Source organism: Protopterus annectens, chromosome 11.part0 (genome assembly GCF_019279795.1).
Source record: "Protopterus annectens isolate FY-2018-M chromosome 11.part0, PAN1.0, whole genome shotgun sequence".
Classification (NCBI taxonomy): domain Eukaryota; kingdom Metazoa; phylum Chordata; order Ceratodontiformes; family Protopteridae; genus Protopterus; species Protopterus annectens.
The window spans coordinates 1,211,680,124-1,211,698,341 of NC_056745.1; the positions used below are offsets into that span (position 1 = coordinate 1,211,680,124).

Genomic DNA, 18,218 nt, shown 5'->3' on the forward strand with positions numbered 1-18,218 from the left:
GTGGCCATTGAAAGGGAGCATTCATTTGTATATGTACCAGCAGTGTATGAAGGTGAATGAAAAACTCATTGTATTGTTGTGCAGGCGGAATCAAGTGTTTAAAGTGCAAATTCAGAGAAATGTGTAACCCTCAGACTAATGTTACACTAGAGAAGCATTTGTTTTACATGAGAGATCAAAAACAAGGGGACATTTTTGCAGCTTATATTCCTGACCTGAGAAACAAAGCTAAAACATGTGGGTTTGGTGATTTAAAAGATGAGTTAATAAAGGAAAGACTCATGTGTGGTATTAATAGTGCTGCTGTGAGAAAGATTTTACATCGTGACAGTGATTTAATACTAAGCAAAGGTACTGAGATTTGTCAGATCAATGAAGTTACAGAAAGGCACACAAGTATGCTTGCTAGTGATAAGAGCATAGTTTCAAAAGGCTCCAGAGCAAATGTATACAGCATGTAAAATGTTCATAGGTTCATACGAAGGTACTAGGCTATCTGCCCGAGGGCATTTATAAGCCTAGCCAGAGTGTGTCGGCTTTTGCCGCCCCATTGATTAATTAACTGATCCTCTGTCAAGCAGAGCCATTGAAGTGATCCCAAGGGTGTATTTTCTGTTACCCATCCACTCGTCAAGGTTTCTCTTGAAGAGTGTTAGTGAGGGGTTTGCCTGATGTAATTTGGAATTTTGTTCCAACGCATGGGGAGTCTCTGTGACAGGAATCTATCCCTCCAGCATGTTCTATTTATTGTTGTGGCGAGGCTTAGCTCACTAGAGCGTGTGGCTCGCAGTGACTTGGATTTCTTTAGGTGGAGCATGTCCATCAATTCTGAGTTGGACATGGCTTTGTAAGTCAGGCAGAGATCACCTCTGAGTAAGTGATATGCCACTGAGTACAGCCAGAGTTTTTTCAGTCAGGCTGCATAGGACATATGTTTGAGGCCAGTAATCCTCTTGGTGAGGTACTTTTGTGGTCTTTCCAGCTGTTGGAAGTGTCTTGTGAGGTACATCCCAAATGGAGCATTGTTCTCTATGATGGGTCTAATGAGTGATGAGTAGAGTGACACTATAACCTCTTTATTTCTAGATGTGAACCCTTTAGTAATTAGATGGGCCACATAGAAGGATTTCCTAACTACTTTGGCAATATGATTGTCAAAGGAGAGATTACTATCTACCTGGGTCCCCAGATCTCTTATTACCTCTTCTGTATTAAGGGGGATGCCACCTATGTGGTAATTCGTGGGTGTTTTATTTTTCCCAAACGGGATGACTATGCATTTTGTGGCATTTAGCTTGAGACCATGACTTTGACACCAGGTGTCCGTCTCAGTAAGACCCTTTTGGAGGATGTCCATGTCAGCCAGAGAGTCAGTTATGGCTCCCAGTTTGCAGTCGTCAGCGAACTTGGTTAGCCATAGTCCTCCTGTGTTTGCCTGTACTTCTGAGAAGTATATGTTGAACAGTAGGGGTCCCAGGACTGAGCCTTGTGGGACACCACTTGTGACTGGTTTAGAGTTGGACCTGGAGCCCGCTATTCTTACCGTGTGAGCTCTATCTGAAAGCCAGTTGGCAACCCATCTCGTGATGTAGGGGTTTATGATCAGGCTGGTGAGTTTTTCTGTAATACCCAAGTGGGGAATGGTGTCAAAAGCCTTGGTGAGGTCAAGGTAGGATGTGTGAACCACCTTTCTCTCATCTATCTCCTTGGTGACTGTCTCAAAGAAGTCAACCAGGTTTAGTAGGCATGATCTGCCCTTAACAAAGCCGAACTGGGTCGGGTCAAGTGTTTGGAGGTTCTCAATGACTTTGTTAATTAGTTCCATGATGATGCGCTCCATAGCCTTGCAGACCAGGCTAGTCAGGCTTATGGGGAGATAGTTACCAGGGTCAGTTGTGGCCCCTCCTTTGTGGAGAGGAATAACTGTTGCCATGCACCATTCTATGGGCATGTAGCCTGTGGAGAGGCTGAGGTTGAATAGTGTGTTTAGGTGGGGGGTTAGTTTGTTCTGTAGTTCATGCAAGACGCAGCCTGGGACACCATTTGGTCCCACTGAAGCTGTGTTTTTGGCTTTTGAAAAGGCTGTTTTCACCTGTGCGTCTGTGATTTTTGGGACACTACACTTTTCCAGTATTGTTGTGAGCCCTTTTGGAGGTGAGAGGGGGGTGAAGCTTGCACTGAATCTATCTGTCAGGATGTTGGCAATATCAGTAGGTTCATTATATTTTGTGCTATTTTGCACTAGTTCAGTGCATATCTGCGAGTTGCCACTCAGATTCTTAACATAGCTAAAGAAGGCTTTGTGGTTATCTTTTGAATCCTTGGCTATTTTTCTTTCGAAGTTAGCCTTGGATGATTTCATGAGTGACCTTAGTTTCTTACTGATACTGATCAGGGATATCTTTCCTTTTTGGGATTTGCTTTTTTCTGAACTAGTTTTCTCCTTCTATTGTATAGCCTGTTTATGGCAGGGGTCCACCAAACTGGTTTCCTTGTCTTAGAGGAGTGAGTCTTGGTTTTGCTAGGGATGGCATGATCCATGCATCCTTGTAGGTGCTCAAAGAGTGCATTTGTAAAGGTTTCTGCATCTTAGGCAGCATTATATTTTAGCGTGGGGGCTGTGAAACTTACCACCTCTGTCTTAAGTAAGGTGAAGTTTGCTTTAAAAATTTTTTTTACTGTGGTTTCATTAGTTGGTGGTGGTGGTGAGGTGTGGACATCCAGAATGATTAGTTTATGGTCTGATCTAACCAGTGACGGGTTGACCTCTGGTGTGGAACACCTGTTGCCCATGTTGGTGATGACCAGGTCCAATTTCGCCTCTGGTAGGGGAGTTTACCAGCTGATCCACGGCATTTGAGTTGATGAATTCCAGGAGGCACTGTGCCTGGGAGTTTGTACTTGAGTAGTTTTCCCAGTGTATGGTAGGGTAATTGAAATCGCCCAATATCAGGGTGTTCGGTAGGACCTTCATGTTTTCCAGTATCTTCAGAAAGGTGGAGTGGTGGTCCTAGGTCATGGAGGGTGATCTGTAGCAGGCCACAATTTGCATTGCAGATTTGCCCGATGTTAGTTGCACATGGATGATCTCCGAGGTATCATGCTGCACCACTAACCTGGAGGTGTAGGTATCCTTGATGAATATGGATACACCCCCTCCTTTTGTGTTCCGGTCTGTGTTCTGTGGCCAAAATGTGTGGTATGAGTTGTAGCCCAGTAGTGCTGGGGTGCCCTCTGGAGCTTTGAACCAGGTTTCAGTTACTGCACAGATGTCGATGTTCTCCATACTGAGGAGTGCTTTGAGCACGTGCATTTTGAGATTTAAACTCCTGGCATTGAGTAGCATAACCCTCAGTTTTTTGTTAATTGTACTGTTTACGTAGCTGGGTTTGGCTTTTGAGCCTTGCCTAAAAAAAGGCACTATGGGGGCAGCAAGAGCCTTGGCCAGTATTCGAAATCCTAGGGATGGCATATGCAAGCTGTCCCTTGTGAAGCAACATGGCTTGTCGAGCATGTCGTCCCAGGCTGACAGACACTGGATCCCCTTTGAATGACACCAGAAGCTTAGCCAATTGTTGAAATTGATCATTTTTTTCTTTATACTGAGGTATCAGTCTTGGTGAGGGCAGGATGCTACTCAGGGTCAGGGTCATACCAGTCTGGGCTACATGATCTGAGAGCTCTTCCATGTCTCTTTTCATGTAGTCCAGGGAGGTATTTCTCAGGTCATTCACACCAACATGAACAATGACAGAGTCATATTTGTACTTGTTCTGGAGTGACCTGAGTGCTTGTGTTATGTGGCAGATTCTGGCTCCCGACAGGCAGCTAACAGTAACCTTCTGCTTGTCCAGCCTAGTGAGTGGGACATCAGTGTGCCTGACTATAGAGTCACCTATTACTAATGTGTTAGGTATGTTATTTCGCCTTAAGGGCTTTGATTGTGCGGCACCCTGATTTTGTGTTTTATGTCTTGTCTGGTTTGTGACGGGAGGTGCAGGTTGTTTGGGTGTCTGATTTGGAGGTCTCTGATGCTTTTGCAGGTTTTTATTTAGAGCCTCCGAGTATGATTTTGTGTATTTATGTGTATTTTTTGCCAGTGCTGTTTTAGTAGGTCTGTGTGCAGCTGGAGGTGTGGTGCAAGTGTTAATCTTCTCCTCTTGACTGTCTGTTCCAGTCTTGGGTGGAGACAGCTTAGCTTCCAGTTTGGTTGTATAATTGCATTATGTTAGTGTTTTGTGGTAGGAGGAGAGGGTTGTCTGTGTACATGAGGCAGTTGTAACATTGCCTCAGGATACCCAGATTCACCAGCTGGACTGGAGAGTACACCTGAAATTGCCCTTTGGTCATGCCTGAATAGTAGGGTGAGTTGCTTAGTCGCTTGGTTGGTGAGGGGTGAATAAAGAGCCTTGCCCTGCTGGTCAATCAGTGTCAGGGTATATTAGTGCTTGCTATTAGGTCTGAGCAAGTGCTGGGCTGTAAGATGCTTTTTGAGTGCTTAGGTTGAGAGTTAGACTAGTTTCAAGGGAAAACTGAAGAGGAGACTTAGTGGAGGCGGGAATAATTTAACCGATGCGAAAAACCGTGCAAATGCTGTTTCTATAGTAGGGAAATGAAAGAGAGAAAATGAGCCCAAAATGTCTAATAAACTACTAACTTCTGGGCTGGAACCACTCCAACAGGGACAGATAGGTTGCTCAAAGCTCCCCTCTCTCACAGGTGAACAGAGAAACTTCCTTCTATCCAAGTAAGGTATGGGCAACTCAAAAACTAGTATCACAGCCCTGAATTCAGCATTAGCCTGAAAACTGGACTATACTAGCTTAGAAAGGCAGGAAACAAGGAATTTTTTTGTTTTTTGTTTTTTTTTTGAAAAGATAAGGCAAAACAGTAAAAAATATACTTAAAACAGCTTTAAACGACTACAAACAATCAGAAAAGGCCATCACACTTTAGTGTGTGTGGACTACAACAGTTAAACAAATTATTTAAACAAAAAACAACTTTTTAAAAGTGCAGCCAGTCAAATAAGTACAATATGTGAAAAAAACCAAGCTTTTAAATCACAATAAATGCTGGAAAATCTGCGTTTAGGCGGAAAACAGTTAAGTACAGCAAGAAAGTACAGAAAACTGATACTTAATCACTCCAAAGTCTCTCTTCTAAGCTAGAAGGCTTGTATCAGTTTAAGGCTTTCTAGTGCTACCCATTAGGTTAGTTACAGGAAAGATTGGAAACAAGCGCAGATGTGGTCTTTTAAACCAGAAAGTTGAGAGAGACAGACAAACTGTCCAAATGGTCAATAAACTACAATTTCTGGGCCAAGAACCTCTCCTCATATGGTAGACAGGCTACCTAGTGCTTACCATTCCCACTGATATGCTAGAAGGCTTCCCTCCAACACAGAAAGACTTGGGGGGGCTCAGAAGCTTACTAACAATCCTGGATACAGCAACTCTGTAACCGGACTAGGCTAGTTATAGGAAAGGTGGGAAACAGGCACAAGTGCGGCTTTCAAATCAGAAAGTTGAAAGAGATGGAAAAAAACTTCTCAGACAGCCAATAGCTACAATTTCTGAGCCAGGAACCACTCCTCTTGTGGTGGATAGGCTACCTGATGCTTACCACTCCCACTGATAAGCTAGAAGGCTTCCCTCCAACACGAAAAGGCTTGGGGGTGCTCAGAAGCATACAAAGAGTCCTGGATACAGCAAATCTGTACCTGGACTAGACTAGTAACAGAAAAGGCAGGAAACAAGTGCAAGCACAGGCTTTTAAATCAGAAGGTTGAAAGAGATGGAAAAGCTTCCCAAACAGCCAATAAACTATAATTTCTGGGCCAGAAACCACTCCTCCTGTGGTAGATAGGTTACCTAGTGCTTACCACTCCCACTGATAAGCTAGAAGGCTTCTCTCCAATGCAGAAGGGCTTGGGGGGGGGCTCAGAAGCTTACCAACAGTCCTTGGATACAGCAAATATGTACCCGGACTACACTAGTTATAGGAAAGGCAGGGACCAAATGCAAAACAGGCTTTTAACCAGAAAGTAGAAAGAGATGGAAAAACTGCCCAAACAGCCAATGAACTACAATTTCAGGGCCAAAACCCACTCTTCCCATGGTAGATAGGCTACCTAGTGCTTACCTCTCCCACTGATAAGCTAGAAGGCTTCCCTCCAGCACAGAAAGGCTTGGGGGGCTCAGAAGCTTACCAACAGTCCTGGATACAGCAAGTCTGTATCTGGACTTGACTAGTTAGAGGAAAGGCAGGAAACAAGCTTAGAATTTTTTTTTTGTTACAGAAAAGCAGCTTAAACAGCAGTAAATACAATTCAAATTGCAGTGCAGGCCAGCACACCCGAGTGTGTAGCAACACTACGGCAAATACAGTTCAAATATATGCAATTAAATTAACAAATGACTAAAAAACAAGTGCAGAAGGCAGTATTTAGAAGGCTACTAACAAGCAGTAATAAGTGCAGAGTAAGAGCGACTGAACAGGTAACAGCACGCAGAAGAGTAACTAAGACAGTTACAGTAAGAAGAGCTGAATAAAATTTTTTTTTTTTTTGAGGGAGGGAACAGAGCAGGATTAAGAGGCTACAGGGGTTGTCCTTCCCAAATGCTCTCTTTGTACACAGTAAAAACTAAATGAAAACTCCAGCCAAGCTAGAACTTCCAATGAGTGACTTCCCAAACCTCCTGTAACAGAGACACATGGGATATATGCAAATAACCCTTATGAACATCAGGTGTTTCAGCTATATGGCGATTCTGAGTGCCCATGACTTTTACTTTTAAATGACTTCAAATGTAAAAATCATGGGCAATAGCCTACGCATCTAGAACACTTACCCAGACTGAGATGCAGTATGCTCAAATCGAGAAAGAACTTTTGGCAATAGTGTTTGCATGTTCCAATCGAGAAAGAACTTTTGGCAATAGTGTTTGCATGTTCCAAGTTTCATGATTATATCTATGGTCAAGATATCCAGATTGAAACTGATAATCAACCTTTGGTTACTGTTTGAAAGAAGCCTATGTATTCAGCTCCAGCGAGATTACAAAGAATGATGCTTAAACTGCAAAAGTAAAACTTCAAAATGGTCTATACAAAAGGCAAACTTCTTTATCTGGCTGATATCTAATCCAGAGCATCCAGAAATACAAAGAAGCTTGGCACAGAGAATTTTGACTTTGATGTCATGGAAGCGCGTAATTTTTCTACCACAGGACTTAATGAGCTACAAGATCGTACAATGACTGATCCAGTTTTCCAAAAGCTCAATCACTACATCAGTGTTGGATAGCCGTCAAAGCAATCTAGTGTACCACCCAAAGTGCAACCTTACTTTCCTTATAGTGATGAGTTGTTGGAAGATGGCATTACTTTCAAAGGTCCTAAAGTTGTTTTTCCTGCTTCCTAACAACAAGAATATATCCAGATTTTGCATCGTGGTCACCCAGGTTCCAAATCTACTTAGAGAAGGGTGAGAGTACTAGTATTTTGGACTTCTATAGCGAAAGACATTGATAAAGTACTTTCTTCTTGTTCAGTATGTAATAGTACTAAACTGCATTTGCAAAAATCCCTGAACTAACTTGGTCAATAGTAGCTACTGACATATTTGAGTGGAATAATCAACATTACTTAGTACTGGTAAACTCTTATTCAAATAGGTTTGAGATCGATTTACTACCTAATCTAACCTCAGCTACAGTCATTACTAAGTTGAAATGCCATTTCTCAGTCCATGGCAGTCCACAGAAATTAATCTCTGATAATGATACCCAATTTACCAGTCAACTGTTACAGACATTTGCAAGAGAGTGGGACTTTGTACGTGTTACTAGTAGTCCAGAATATCTGCAATCAAATGCACTTGCTGAACGTGTAGTACAGAGTGCAAAACAATTACTCGAAACGTCAAAGCATGATAATACTGATTTTTTTTTTAATTTACTCAATCTCAGAAACATACTCTGTGACAATATACTTGGCTCACCTTCTCACAGACTTCTATCTAGGCAAACCAGAACAACATTGCCTATCAGTTCTAGTTTATTGAGGCCTAAAGCTAAAAACAACAAAGCAATCAAAGCCCAGTTATCTAGAAAGCATTCTTTTCAAAAGTCCAACTATGACAAAATGAGCAAATTTCTTCATCCATTGAAAAAAGGAGAGACAGTGAGGATACAAACAATGAAAGGTTTTGACCAGATTGGTCAAGTAACAAGCATGTGTGCAGAGCCGAGATCCTATTTTGTTAAATCTCAGGGTGTGGAGTACAGGAGAAATCGCAGACATCTTCTTCCTGTAGCAGAACCGATATTGCAGCATTGTTCCAGTGATAAAGACTCTGTCAATGCAATCCAGATGATATTCTTGTTCTAGAACATGTCTTGACTCCTGATACTGTTCCAGCAGATGGTCCCAATGTTCCTAAGATTGAACAGTGAGCAGAGACAATCCCTTTTGCTAAACCAGATCCCAAATTTTATGTCACATGAAATGATCGCATTTCAAAGCCTAGTGTGAAATACACAGCAACTTGGACATAGTTGTATATATGTGTCTAGCTTTGTATAATTGCATGATGAAAATTATTCCTGTGTAAATTGCATATTTATTAATATCAGTGACAATGCCTGACTCATTTCTCAAAGAGGGAGGATGCAGAATAACAGGTGTGTTGTACCTTTAAGAAGCATTTTCAAGATCTGTGTATGCACATAAATATGAAGCACGTTAGCTTCAGTGACATTTTGAAGGTGCAGCCAGAGTGTTAACATCTATGTGCATGATAGCCAGTTTGTTTAAAAAGTTAAAGTTACCTAACCTCATTTATGATGTATTTGCATATAATAAAGCTGCTTAAACAAGAACCCACAATGTTTGCCTGTTTCATCCTGACCTGGCGAGTGATAGGATGCATAAAACAATTAACCAAATTTCCCACTATGCATGTACTAACCACATTTTCGTTATGTAAGTTAACTTGGAAAAGTGGGTAAATGTGGTAGTAATAGTGTTGGTTTTCCAAACGACTTACTGTCAGTGTGAGTTATGCCAGTGTAATGTTACTTTGTAACTATGCTTTACACTGGAGTAATTAATTCTGACTTTAAGTCCTTTAGAATCACAAAGTTATACTTTTATTTGATTTTGTGTTAGACCTTTAGATATGGATGACTGGTTAATAATTTTGTTTAAAAATAAATATTTTGGCATCAAACCAAACATTTAGGTGTAATTATAGATATCACTCCACAGTTATGTGACATGATGGCTATATTTACCTAACTTTTTGCCTATTTAAACAGTTACCTTCATATTTTTCTTAGAAGCCACATAAACCTTGCATACAACAAAGACTTTGATGCTTGAAGATCACTTGCTAGATACAAAGTCAACTAATATATTTGATTCCTCTGATAAAAATGTGATTTATTTCTCCAGTCAAGCTCTGAACTACCTCACCATTCTTTGCAATTTCTTTTTACATTTTCCTTAAAAGCTCAAGGTGTTAAAGCCATCTCCATGGCACAGTGGGATGGAGACCTGACTGTGACCAAGATGACTTGGCTCAATTAGCAGGGTGAGCAATGAGGACTTGTGGGTGCACTGGGTTGTGCAACATTTTTGCCAGTTCACCTGTTCCAATGGGAGTGGTGTGGTTTTAAACTTAGAGCTCTAGTCTGGTAGAAAATCTATGACACCCACTGGATATTGGGAGAGATAGTGCATAGATTACAACAAAAAATCCTCTTCTGTTAGTGATCATCTCTCCACCCACTCCTTGGGTACTTATACTAAGAATGTTTTTAATTTTTCCTGAAGAGGAGACAACTCTGATAGGTCTGACCATCTGATTTATCTTTTCATCACTGTCATATAACATCACTGTTAACATATTCTTTAAAACTGCCTTTGTCACAATGTAACTATTTAATACTCCCAAGAGTTTGTCTAACTACAATATCACTTTTCTTACAATCACAGTGTTTGAAGCATCTGGCAATAGAGCTTTACTTTAGGATCCCTGCTATCTTATTTCTTTTCATATACAGTTTTTATTTTACCTTCTGTAACAACCCCCCTCAGACACACACTGTTACTCTCACTGTATATAAATAAGAAATAGCTTATCAGAAATGAGTATTTTACTCTTGAGTCTCTAGTAGTATGTCATTATAACAATATATTTTTCATTTCTCTATATACTATATACAACAATACCTGATGGCCTCTTATGAGTGTTTCTCTCCATCCATGAACTGACTGCTTGGCTTCGTAAGCATAAATCATTACCATTAGAAACGAAATGCCATAGAACACCTGTAATAGAAGAAAGCATTGTAGAGAAGTGGTATTAAGCAGAAGCAAAAGTTTTTTTTTCCATAGCAACATTGGTTATTGTACATCTTGTAGCACATAACATGTATATAATATAAAAAAATGTAAACTGTACTGAGCATGTGGTTGCTTTCAGTGGAAATCCAGAAAAAAATGGTAGGAACTGAAACTAAATCTGGCTTCTAAAGTATGCACACATTTGCAATGTTTTCAGCTCAAAGACTGCATTGCATTACCATCTTTGGATACTAGCTTGGTGGACTCCTACCTCTCATGCACCACAGTTAAGACTATGGAACTAGTAAACATACCATCCAAATTTAAACCAGACAGGAAATACAAAACCATGATTGTAAAAGCAGATACACAACAACTAGTGTCTGGCTTTCTTCAGATGAATATGCAGTGCTCAGAAGTTCTTAAATATATTGCCCTGGAGATTACACAACTGCTGTTTGGACGTTATATGTCAGTGGCAGATAAAAAGTCAAGTAAACCATCAACAACTGGTAGTGACAGATCCAGGTAAGCTATTAGATTATTTATCTGCAATCTAGGTGTGGGTAATGGATTTACCACGGTTTTGTATTTTCTTTGTGCAAGTTGACAAACAAAGCCAACTGTGGGTAAATACATTCCACACCAGAAATGAGTTATTGCTTAATTTTATGACATTATTTAAGAAAAGAAACTATTACTTTTAAATAATGGCATAGTATAATGCCTGTTTACTGCCCTTCCGCAGATGTCTGGCATCGCGGCAGTTCTGATGTACTGCTACTGCACAGTACATCAGGGATGAGCAAGAGCAATGTTGCTTTTTACTAGTTATGTTAAATGGGTTTAACATGGACAGACAGTTTAAAATAAGCACGGAGATGTCCGTTGCTTATTTTAAAACTGTCTCGCTATGTTAAACCCATTTAACATAGAGAACAGTAAAAAGCAACAGAGATCTTGCTTTCTCCGTTGCTTTTAAAACCTGTCTCGCTATGTTAAATGGGTTTAGCATGGCGAGACAGCTTTAAAACAGCGGAGATCTCCGTTGCTTATTTAACTGTCTCGCTATGTTAAACCCATTTAACATAGCGAACAGTTTAGTAATGAGTTATACTAATGGAAAAAGTCTGGGCCGCGGACCTTTTTCCATTAGTATAACTCGATTTACAATGTGCACGCTGGCCAATCAGCATGCACGTTTTGGGGGGGGTCATGGTATAATAGATCATTTATCTGCAATCTGTCTATTTAAGTGAATTTATTTTGTATTTTCTTTGTGCAAGTTGATAGCTGCTTGAATACTTGATTTTTGCACACTTTATTGCTTAATTTTATTTATTTTAAGGGCAGACTTTCATTATTTTTAAATGCTTGTGGTTGGTTGTTTATTAGTTTAAGGTTATCTGCACTGAAATTTTGAAGAGCTACTGCTCAGTCTATTGCTACCATGACAACATTTAATAGTTATCTTATTTTAAGGACAAACAGTAATTGTGTTATTGGTAGGCCAGAGTGGCCTAGCTGGTTGCAACATTAATGTAAAAACAAGTAAGGGTGCGTCAGTACTCCATACTGGAGAGATATTATTAACTCTTCCAGGAAATCATTGTATGTATGGATGTTTATTTGGGTTGAGTAGGCTTTAGCTATTCCCAGAAACAGCAGTGCATATTTACCACACAATCTTAAGGCCAATTACCTCTTATGCATTAGTTGGTGCCAACAGTAGATGTATATAATTATAAACTTCCACTGAAAATGTACAGTGTTGATGGAAAAATTATGAAAACTTAACATCGAAGAAAAGCACAGATCCAGAAAGGATAAAAAATACAGTAAAACACAATGTTTTTTGCAGAGGTGGGGAATGCCTCTGCATCCCCACACCCCCTGCTAATTATATATGCCAACTCAAAGATTGGAATACAGTGCGGAAAGGGCATTATTTATTTTATTTTTATTTTATTTATTTAAATTTGTTGACCGGGAGTGTCCGACTGGACATAGGTCCATTTTCAGCGGAGGCCCGGGGAGAAAAGCTCCACAGTAAAATAAACAGACAGTAGTTATATTGGATTACATAGCGATTAACAATTTAACATAGCAATTACTTACAACATATTTACAGATGAAGAACATAGTACATCAGTAGACAACTAGAATCTTTATCTGTGAAGTACATAACAGACATTAACAAATGTTACAATGAGAAGTTCCTGCTGTATAATAAGTACTAGGCTTATGAGCATCTGAGCTTGCTATAATCAAGGTAGTTAGTGGAGTGGAAAGAAAGGTAGTGGTTGGATGGGGTGGATGATATTAGAGTGGGAGTTGCAAGGGCATAGCCAGCATGTTTTTAGGTGCACTTTTAGTAAAGTTTTGAAGTGGGTGCATGATGGTACGGAAGTAATTGTGGGTGGGAGTGAGTTCCATAATTTGGCTATGGTGCAAGAGAATAGTGCTTCACCAACAGAGTTATTGGCTTTAGTGATCTGCAAGTGATTTTTGTTGCTGGATCTTAGTGGTCTGGAGGTGCATATTCCTCAGTACCCTATGTAACAAGATTTAATTGTAAAAAGGCATATTCCTCAGTTCCCTATGTAACAAGATTTAATTGTAAAAACGCTGGTGCAGTTTGATGGGCTGATTTTTGATCATCTGTAGCAACTTTTTCACTCATCAATGAAAACACACCAATGAAATGTACTCTTCAATATATATAGAGAGACAGAGAGAGAGAAAGAGAGAGATATATGTGTGTGGTGTGTGTGTGTGTGTGTGTGTGTGTGTGTGTGTGTGTGTGTGTGTGTGTGTGTGTGTGTGTGTGTGTGTGTGTGTGTGTGTGTGTGTCTTCTGTGAAGGTTGGGCACTGGGCTGGCAACTTGACACTGTAAAAACTCCACTGACAATCAGTCTACGGACCAGTGATCCACGGTTGGTGACCCCTAAAGGGGGAAGCCAAAAGAAGACCATTAGCTGTATGATTTGACAGGATCATTCTAGACTCTTGAATGTATGGTATATTGGGTGCCACCTCTCTACTCCATAGTTTTGAAAAAGTATGATTTTCTTTCTCTCTGTCTATCTGTCTCACTCTTTCTGTTTTTGGGGAGATGTGATGATAAGTAAAACAGAGCTACTAGTGTTCGTATATATTGTGAATATGTACTATAGTGATTGCCACTTTAAGTCTCTAGTATAGCATTGCTGTTTTAAGAGTGTATGTATCCCATAATGCATTGTATTTTAAGCCAAGTGTCGGTATGCTTGAGACAACTGATGTTGTAACATCATTTCTATTGAGCTGAAAAGTTATCTGTTTGACTTAAATGCTGATGAATCCAGACATTTCTCACACTGCCATTAATTATTACTGGATACCCTTTGGTGCACAGCCTTGACAGTCTTTTACTAGAAAAAGCATAAGGTTGAAAAAATGTGAATTACTCAGAAATGCTTCATGAACTGTTATTATATGTTATTTCTTAAAGCTTACCTAGATGTGATCTCTGCTTAGTCTATAATGCAAAATCCTACCCAATTTTGCTTAAAGTCAATGCCTAGAACACACCACTGAGAGACAGGATACCAGATCAGGAAACCTAATACTAAAAGTAAATATCGATAACTGGGAAAAGACATGACGGGTATATCACACAACACCAACACCTTTCAAAATTATGGAATAGGCTTCCTTTTACACACAGATGTCAGTCAATAATGTCTTTCAAATATGATATATACATAAGTTCATAGGCTCATAGGTAGGTACTAAGCTATTGGCCCTAGGGCCTATATAAGCCTAGCCAAAAAGGTACCCTGGCTTTCGCCACCCAAGAAAATTATTTTCTTGTGTCTCTGTCGAGCTGAGCCACAGAAGTGATCCCCGGGGTGAATTTCCTATCTCCCATTCAATCATCAAGATTTTTCTTGAAGAGTGCTAATGAGGAGCTTTGTTTGATATAGATAGGGAGTTTGTTCCAGAGTATGGGAAGTCTCTGGGACAGGAATCTATCCCTCCAGCATGTTCTGTTTATTATGGTGACAAGGTTTAGGTCCCTAGAGCATATAGCTCGGAGGGATTGGGATTTCTTTAAGTGAAGCATGTCCACCAGCTCTGGGTTTGACATAGCTCTGAATGTTAGGCAGAGATTGCCTCTGAGTAGGCGATATGCAATGGAGTAAAGCTGGAGTTATTTGAGACAGTCTGCGCAGGCCATCTGTTTGAGGCCAGTAATCCTTTTTGTGAGGTATTTCTGTGGCCTTTCCAGTTGTAGATGTCTTGTGAGGTACATACCAAAAGGGGCACTGTATTCTATAATGGGTCTAATGAGTGCTGAGTAGAGGGGAACAATGACCTATTTTTCCTGGATGAGAGCCCTTTTGTGATGAGGTGTGCCACATAGAAGGATTTCCTGACTACTGTGGTGATATGATTATCAAAGGAGAGACTACTGTCCACCTTGGTCCCAAGGTCTCTTATCACACATTCAGCATTAAGTAGACTGCATTTTATGTGGTAGTTCATGAGTACAGAGTTTTTACCAAAGGGGATGACAATGCACTTTTTGGCACTGAGCTTGAGGCCATGGCTTGGCACCAGGTATCTGTCTCAGTGAGGCCCTTTTGTAGGATGTCCACATCGTTAGGAGTTTTGATTATGGCTCCTAGTTTGCAGTCATCTGTGAACTTCATTAGCCAAAGACTTTCTGTGTTAGCCTGTAGTCCAGAGAAGTAGATACCAAACAGGAGAGGACCCAGGACTGAACCCTGTTTTACTCCACTTGTCACTGGTCTGATATCGGATTTGGAATCTGCTACTTTCACAGTGTGGGTTCTGTCATTGAGCCAGTTGGCAACCCAATTTGTGACATAGGGATTTATACCTAGTTTAGTGAATTTATCTATAATTCCAGAGTGGAGGACGGTGTCGAAAGCCTTGGCGAGATTTAGATAGGCTGTGTGAACAACTTTACCCTCATCTACAGCTTTGGAGACTGCTTCAAAGAAGTCTATCAGGTTTAGGAGACATGATCTGCCTTTTACAAACCCAAACTGGGTGGGATCCAGAGTTTGGAGATTACCAATATCTTTGTTTATAAGTTCCATGATGATACATTCTATAGCCTTGGAGACCAGGCTCATCAAGCTAATGGGGCAGTAGTTCCTGGGATCCATGGTGGCTCCCCCTTTGTGGAGTGGGATAACCATCGCTGTGCACCATTCAGTGGGCACAAAGCCTGAGGTAAGGCTATGATTGAACATGGTACTTAGGTGGGGTGCAAGTTCGTTCTGTAGTTCATATAGAATGCAGCCTGGGATGTTGTCAGGTCCCGTGGAGGCTGTGTTCTTGGCTTTGGAGAGTGTGGTTTTTACCTGTGCAGCCGTGATTACAGGAACTTTGCATTCTTCCGGTATAGAGATGTGCCCTTTCAGGGGTGAGAGGGGGGTAAAGTTAGCACTGAACCTATCTGCGAGGATGTTGGCAATATCAGTTTGTTCTGTATATTTAGTGCCATTGTGCTGTAACTCAGAGCAGATCTGAGTGTTGCCATTGAGATTCTTGACATAGCTATAGAATGCTTTGTGGTTGTCTTTAGAATCAGTGGTAATTTTGTTTTTGTAACCAGTTTTGGAGGATTTTATGAGGGATCTCAGCTTCTTACTAAGGCTGACCAGGGAGTTCCTCCAATCATGGGATTTTACTATTTTTTGCAACATTTTCTTTCTTCTGTTGTAGAGTTTGTTTATGGCAGGGGACCACCAGATTCGCTTCCTTTTTTTTGGAGGATAGCATTTTGGTTCTGTTAGGGATTGCATGATCCATGCACTCATGTAAGTGTTTATAAAGTGCATTTGTGCAGGATTCAGCGGTCGTACCTCTATTGTCCATCTGCATGGGTGTCGTGAAGTTTGCCACTTCTGTCTTAAGAAGCGTGAATGTGGCTTTGGAGAAATGTTTTACAGTGGTTTCCCTAATGGGGTTGGAGGCAGGATGTGGATGTCTAGGGTCATTAGCTTGTGGTCAGATCTGACCAATGAGGAATTGAACTCTGGTGTTGCCCACTTTGGTAATGACCAGGTGTAGGACATTGCTGCCCCTGGTGGGGGTGATAAGTTGATCCAAGGCGTTGGAATTTATGAATTCCAGAAAGCGTTGAGAAAAAGAGTTGGTATATGAGTAGTTTTCCCAGTTAATGTTGGGGTAGTTGAAATTGCCCATTATTAGGGTGTTAGGTTGTACCCTAATATTTTCCAGTGTATCAAGAAATGAGGAGTGGGAATCCTGGGGCATGGTGGGGAATCTGTAGCAAGCTAGAATTTGGATTGCGGTCTTGCCCAGAGTTAGTTGAACTTGGATAATCTTGGATGCATTATGCTGAGCAACTAGCTGTGGATATCCTCAATGAATATGGACACGCCTCCGCCTTTAGTGTTTCGGTCCAGGTTAGGTGGCCGAAAGGTGTGATATGAATTATAGCCTAGTAATGCAAGGGTGCTCTCTGGAGCCTTGAACCAGGTATCTGTCACTGCACAGATGTCGATGTTCTCCATTTTAAGGAGTGCCTCGAGTGAGTGCATTTGGAGGTGTAGACTTCTAGCATAGAGTAGCATTACCCTCAGATTTTGCTTGCTTGTATACTTGTATACAATAGCATATATTGATTTATCAAAATGCATGGACAGAGCTGTAAGAAGGAGTGATTAATGTGTATGCCCCAGGTGCCAACTGTTAGTGGGCAAGATCAAAAAGTCAAAAAGTGAGGATGGTGCAGCAGTTCAGTACTGGCATTCACACCTGAATGCCAATATGACAGCACCGAATTTATGGTCACAACTAAAGAGCAGAAGTGCTCAGTATGTGGTGTTTTTTTTTGTTTGTTTTTTTAAGCAAGCAGCTTACAACAGTTATTCCTAAACAGCTTTGAGTTGAGGGAGGCACCAGTTGAAATAACTGTACATGGCATCAAATTAGCAAGTTATGGTTCTGTTTACAAGCATTGAAACATGGGTAATCCATGCCAGCATTGTGAAAAACCCAAAACTTCAAAACAAAAACTGTCCACAAAAGGAAAACAAAACAAACAGTTGCCTTTTGTAATCAGTTAATCAAAAGACTACCACTAAATTCAAATATAGTTTGTCTGAATAGTGGCAGTGTTACAGAATGAAACCATAGCAAACCATGTGGTGACCGTTCAAAGAAACAATACCAAAAAAATTGAGGCATCAGAAAACCAAGCTATAAAGAGTGCTTTCATTCATAAGTTGTCAGTATAATAAATGATATAAGAGCAGGTTTTCTGAAGGCTCAAAGTATTTTTGATAGTGTTATAGAATAGGTTTTATTAAGGTAAGATGTGGGGTTGGGGTTAGGGGCAAGGGTTAGGGTAGCCCTGTCCAGCTAATGTGCGCTTATCCTAACTGTGCCCTTAACCACAACCCTGCACCTTACCTTAGGAAAACCCTTTCTGTAACAGTAACACTACAAAAAATCCTTACATATACCACATAGAACAGCACACATGGACAGCAGTGAATCTACCCCCTTCTCTAGCCCTTACTCTAACCCTAACCTGCACTCACATATACAATACTTATCTTACCCCTAATGTCAACAATTTCAGCATACCTCACACTTTTAACATTAAAATTCCAAACCCACGGCTTACCTTACTCACACACACTTCATCTTCTTTTGACATCTCCAGTATTCGAAAATGAGTGTTCTTGATGATTTTACCAGGCATTTCCCTCAGTTTACATACTGGTAAATCAAAAGAGAGAAGTGTCCTCATGCATATATTATTATATTGATAGATATAGTTAGAACTATAGATATGTATGTATGTACACACACA

General features: G+C 40.5%; 1 protein-coding gene across 3 annotated transcripts in view; it reads right to left on the bottom strand.

The window, feature by feature from the left end:
- Positions 1-18,218, bottom strand: part of LOC122815790 (transmembrane protein 116-like) — a 520,221-nt gene that overhangs the window by 209,544 nt on the left and 292,459 nt on the right. For all 3 annotated transcript variants that reach the window (XM_044088571.1, XM_044088569.1, XM_044088572.1), the window contains one exon: positions 10,240-10,338. In XM_044088571.1, coding sequence (XP_043944506.1) covers positions 10,240-10,338 — 99 coding nt within the window. The remainder of the gene's footprint in view (positions 1-10,239; positions 10,339-18,218) is intronic.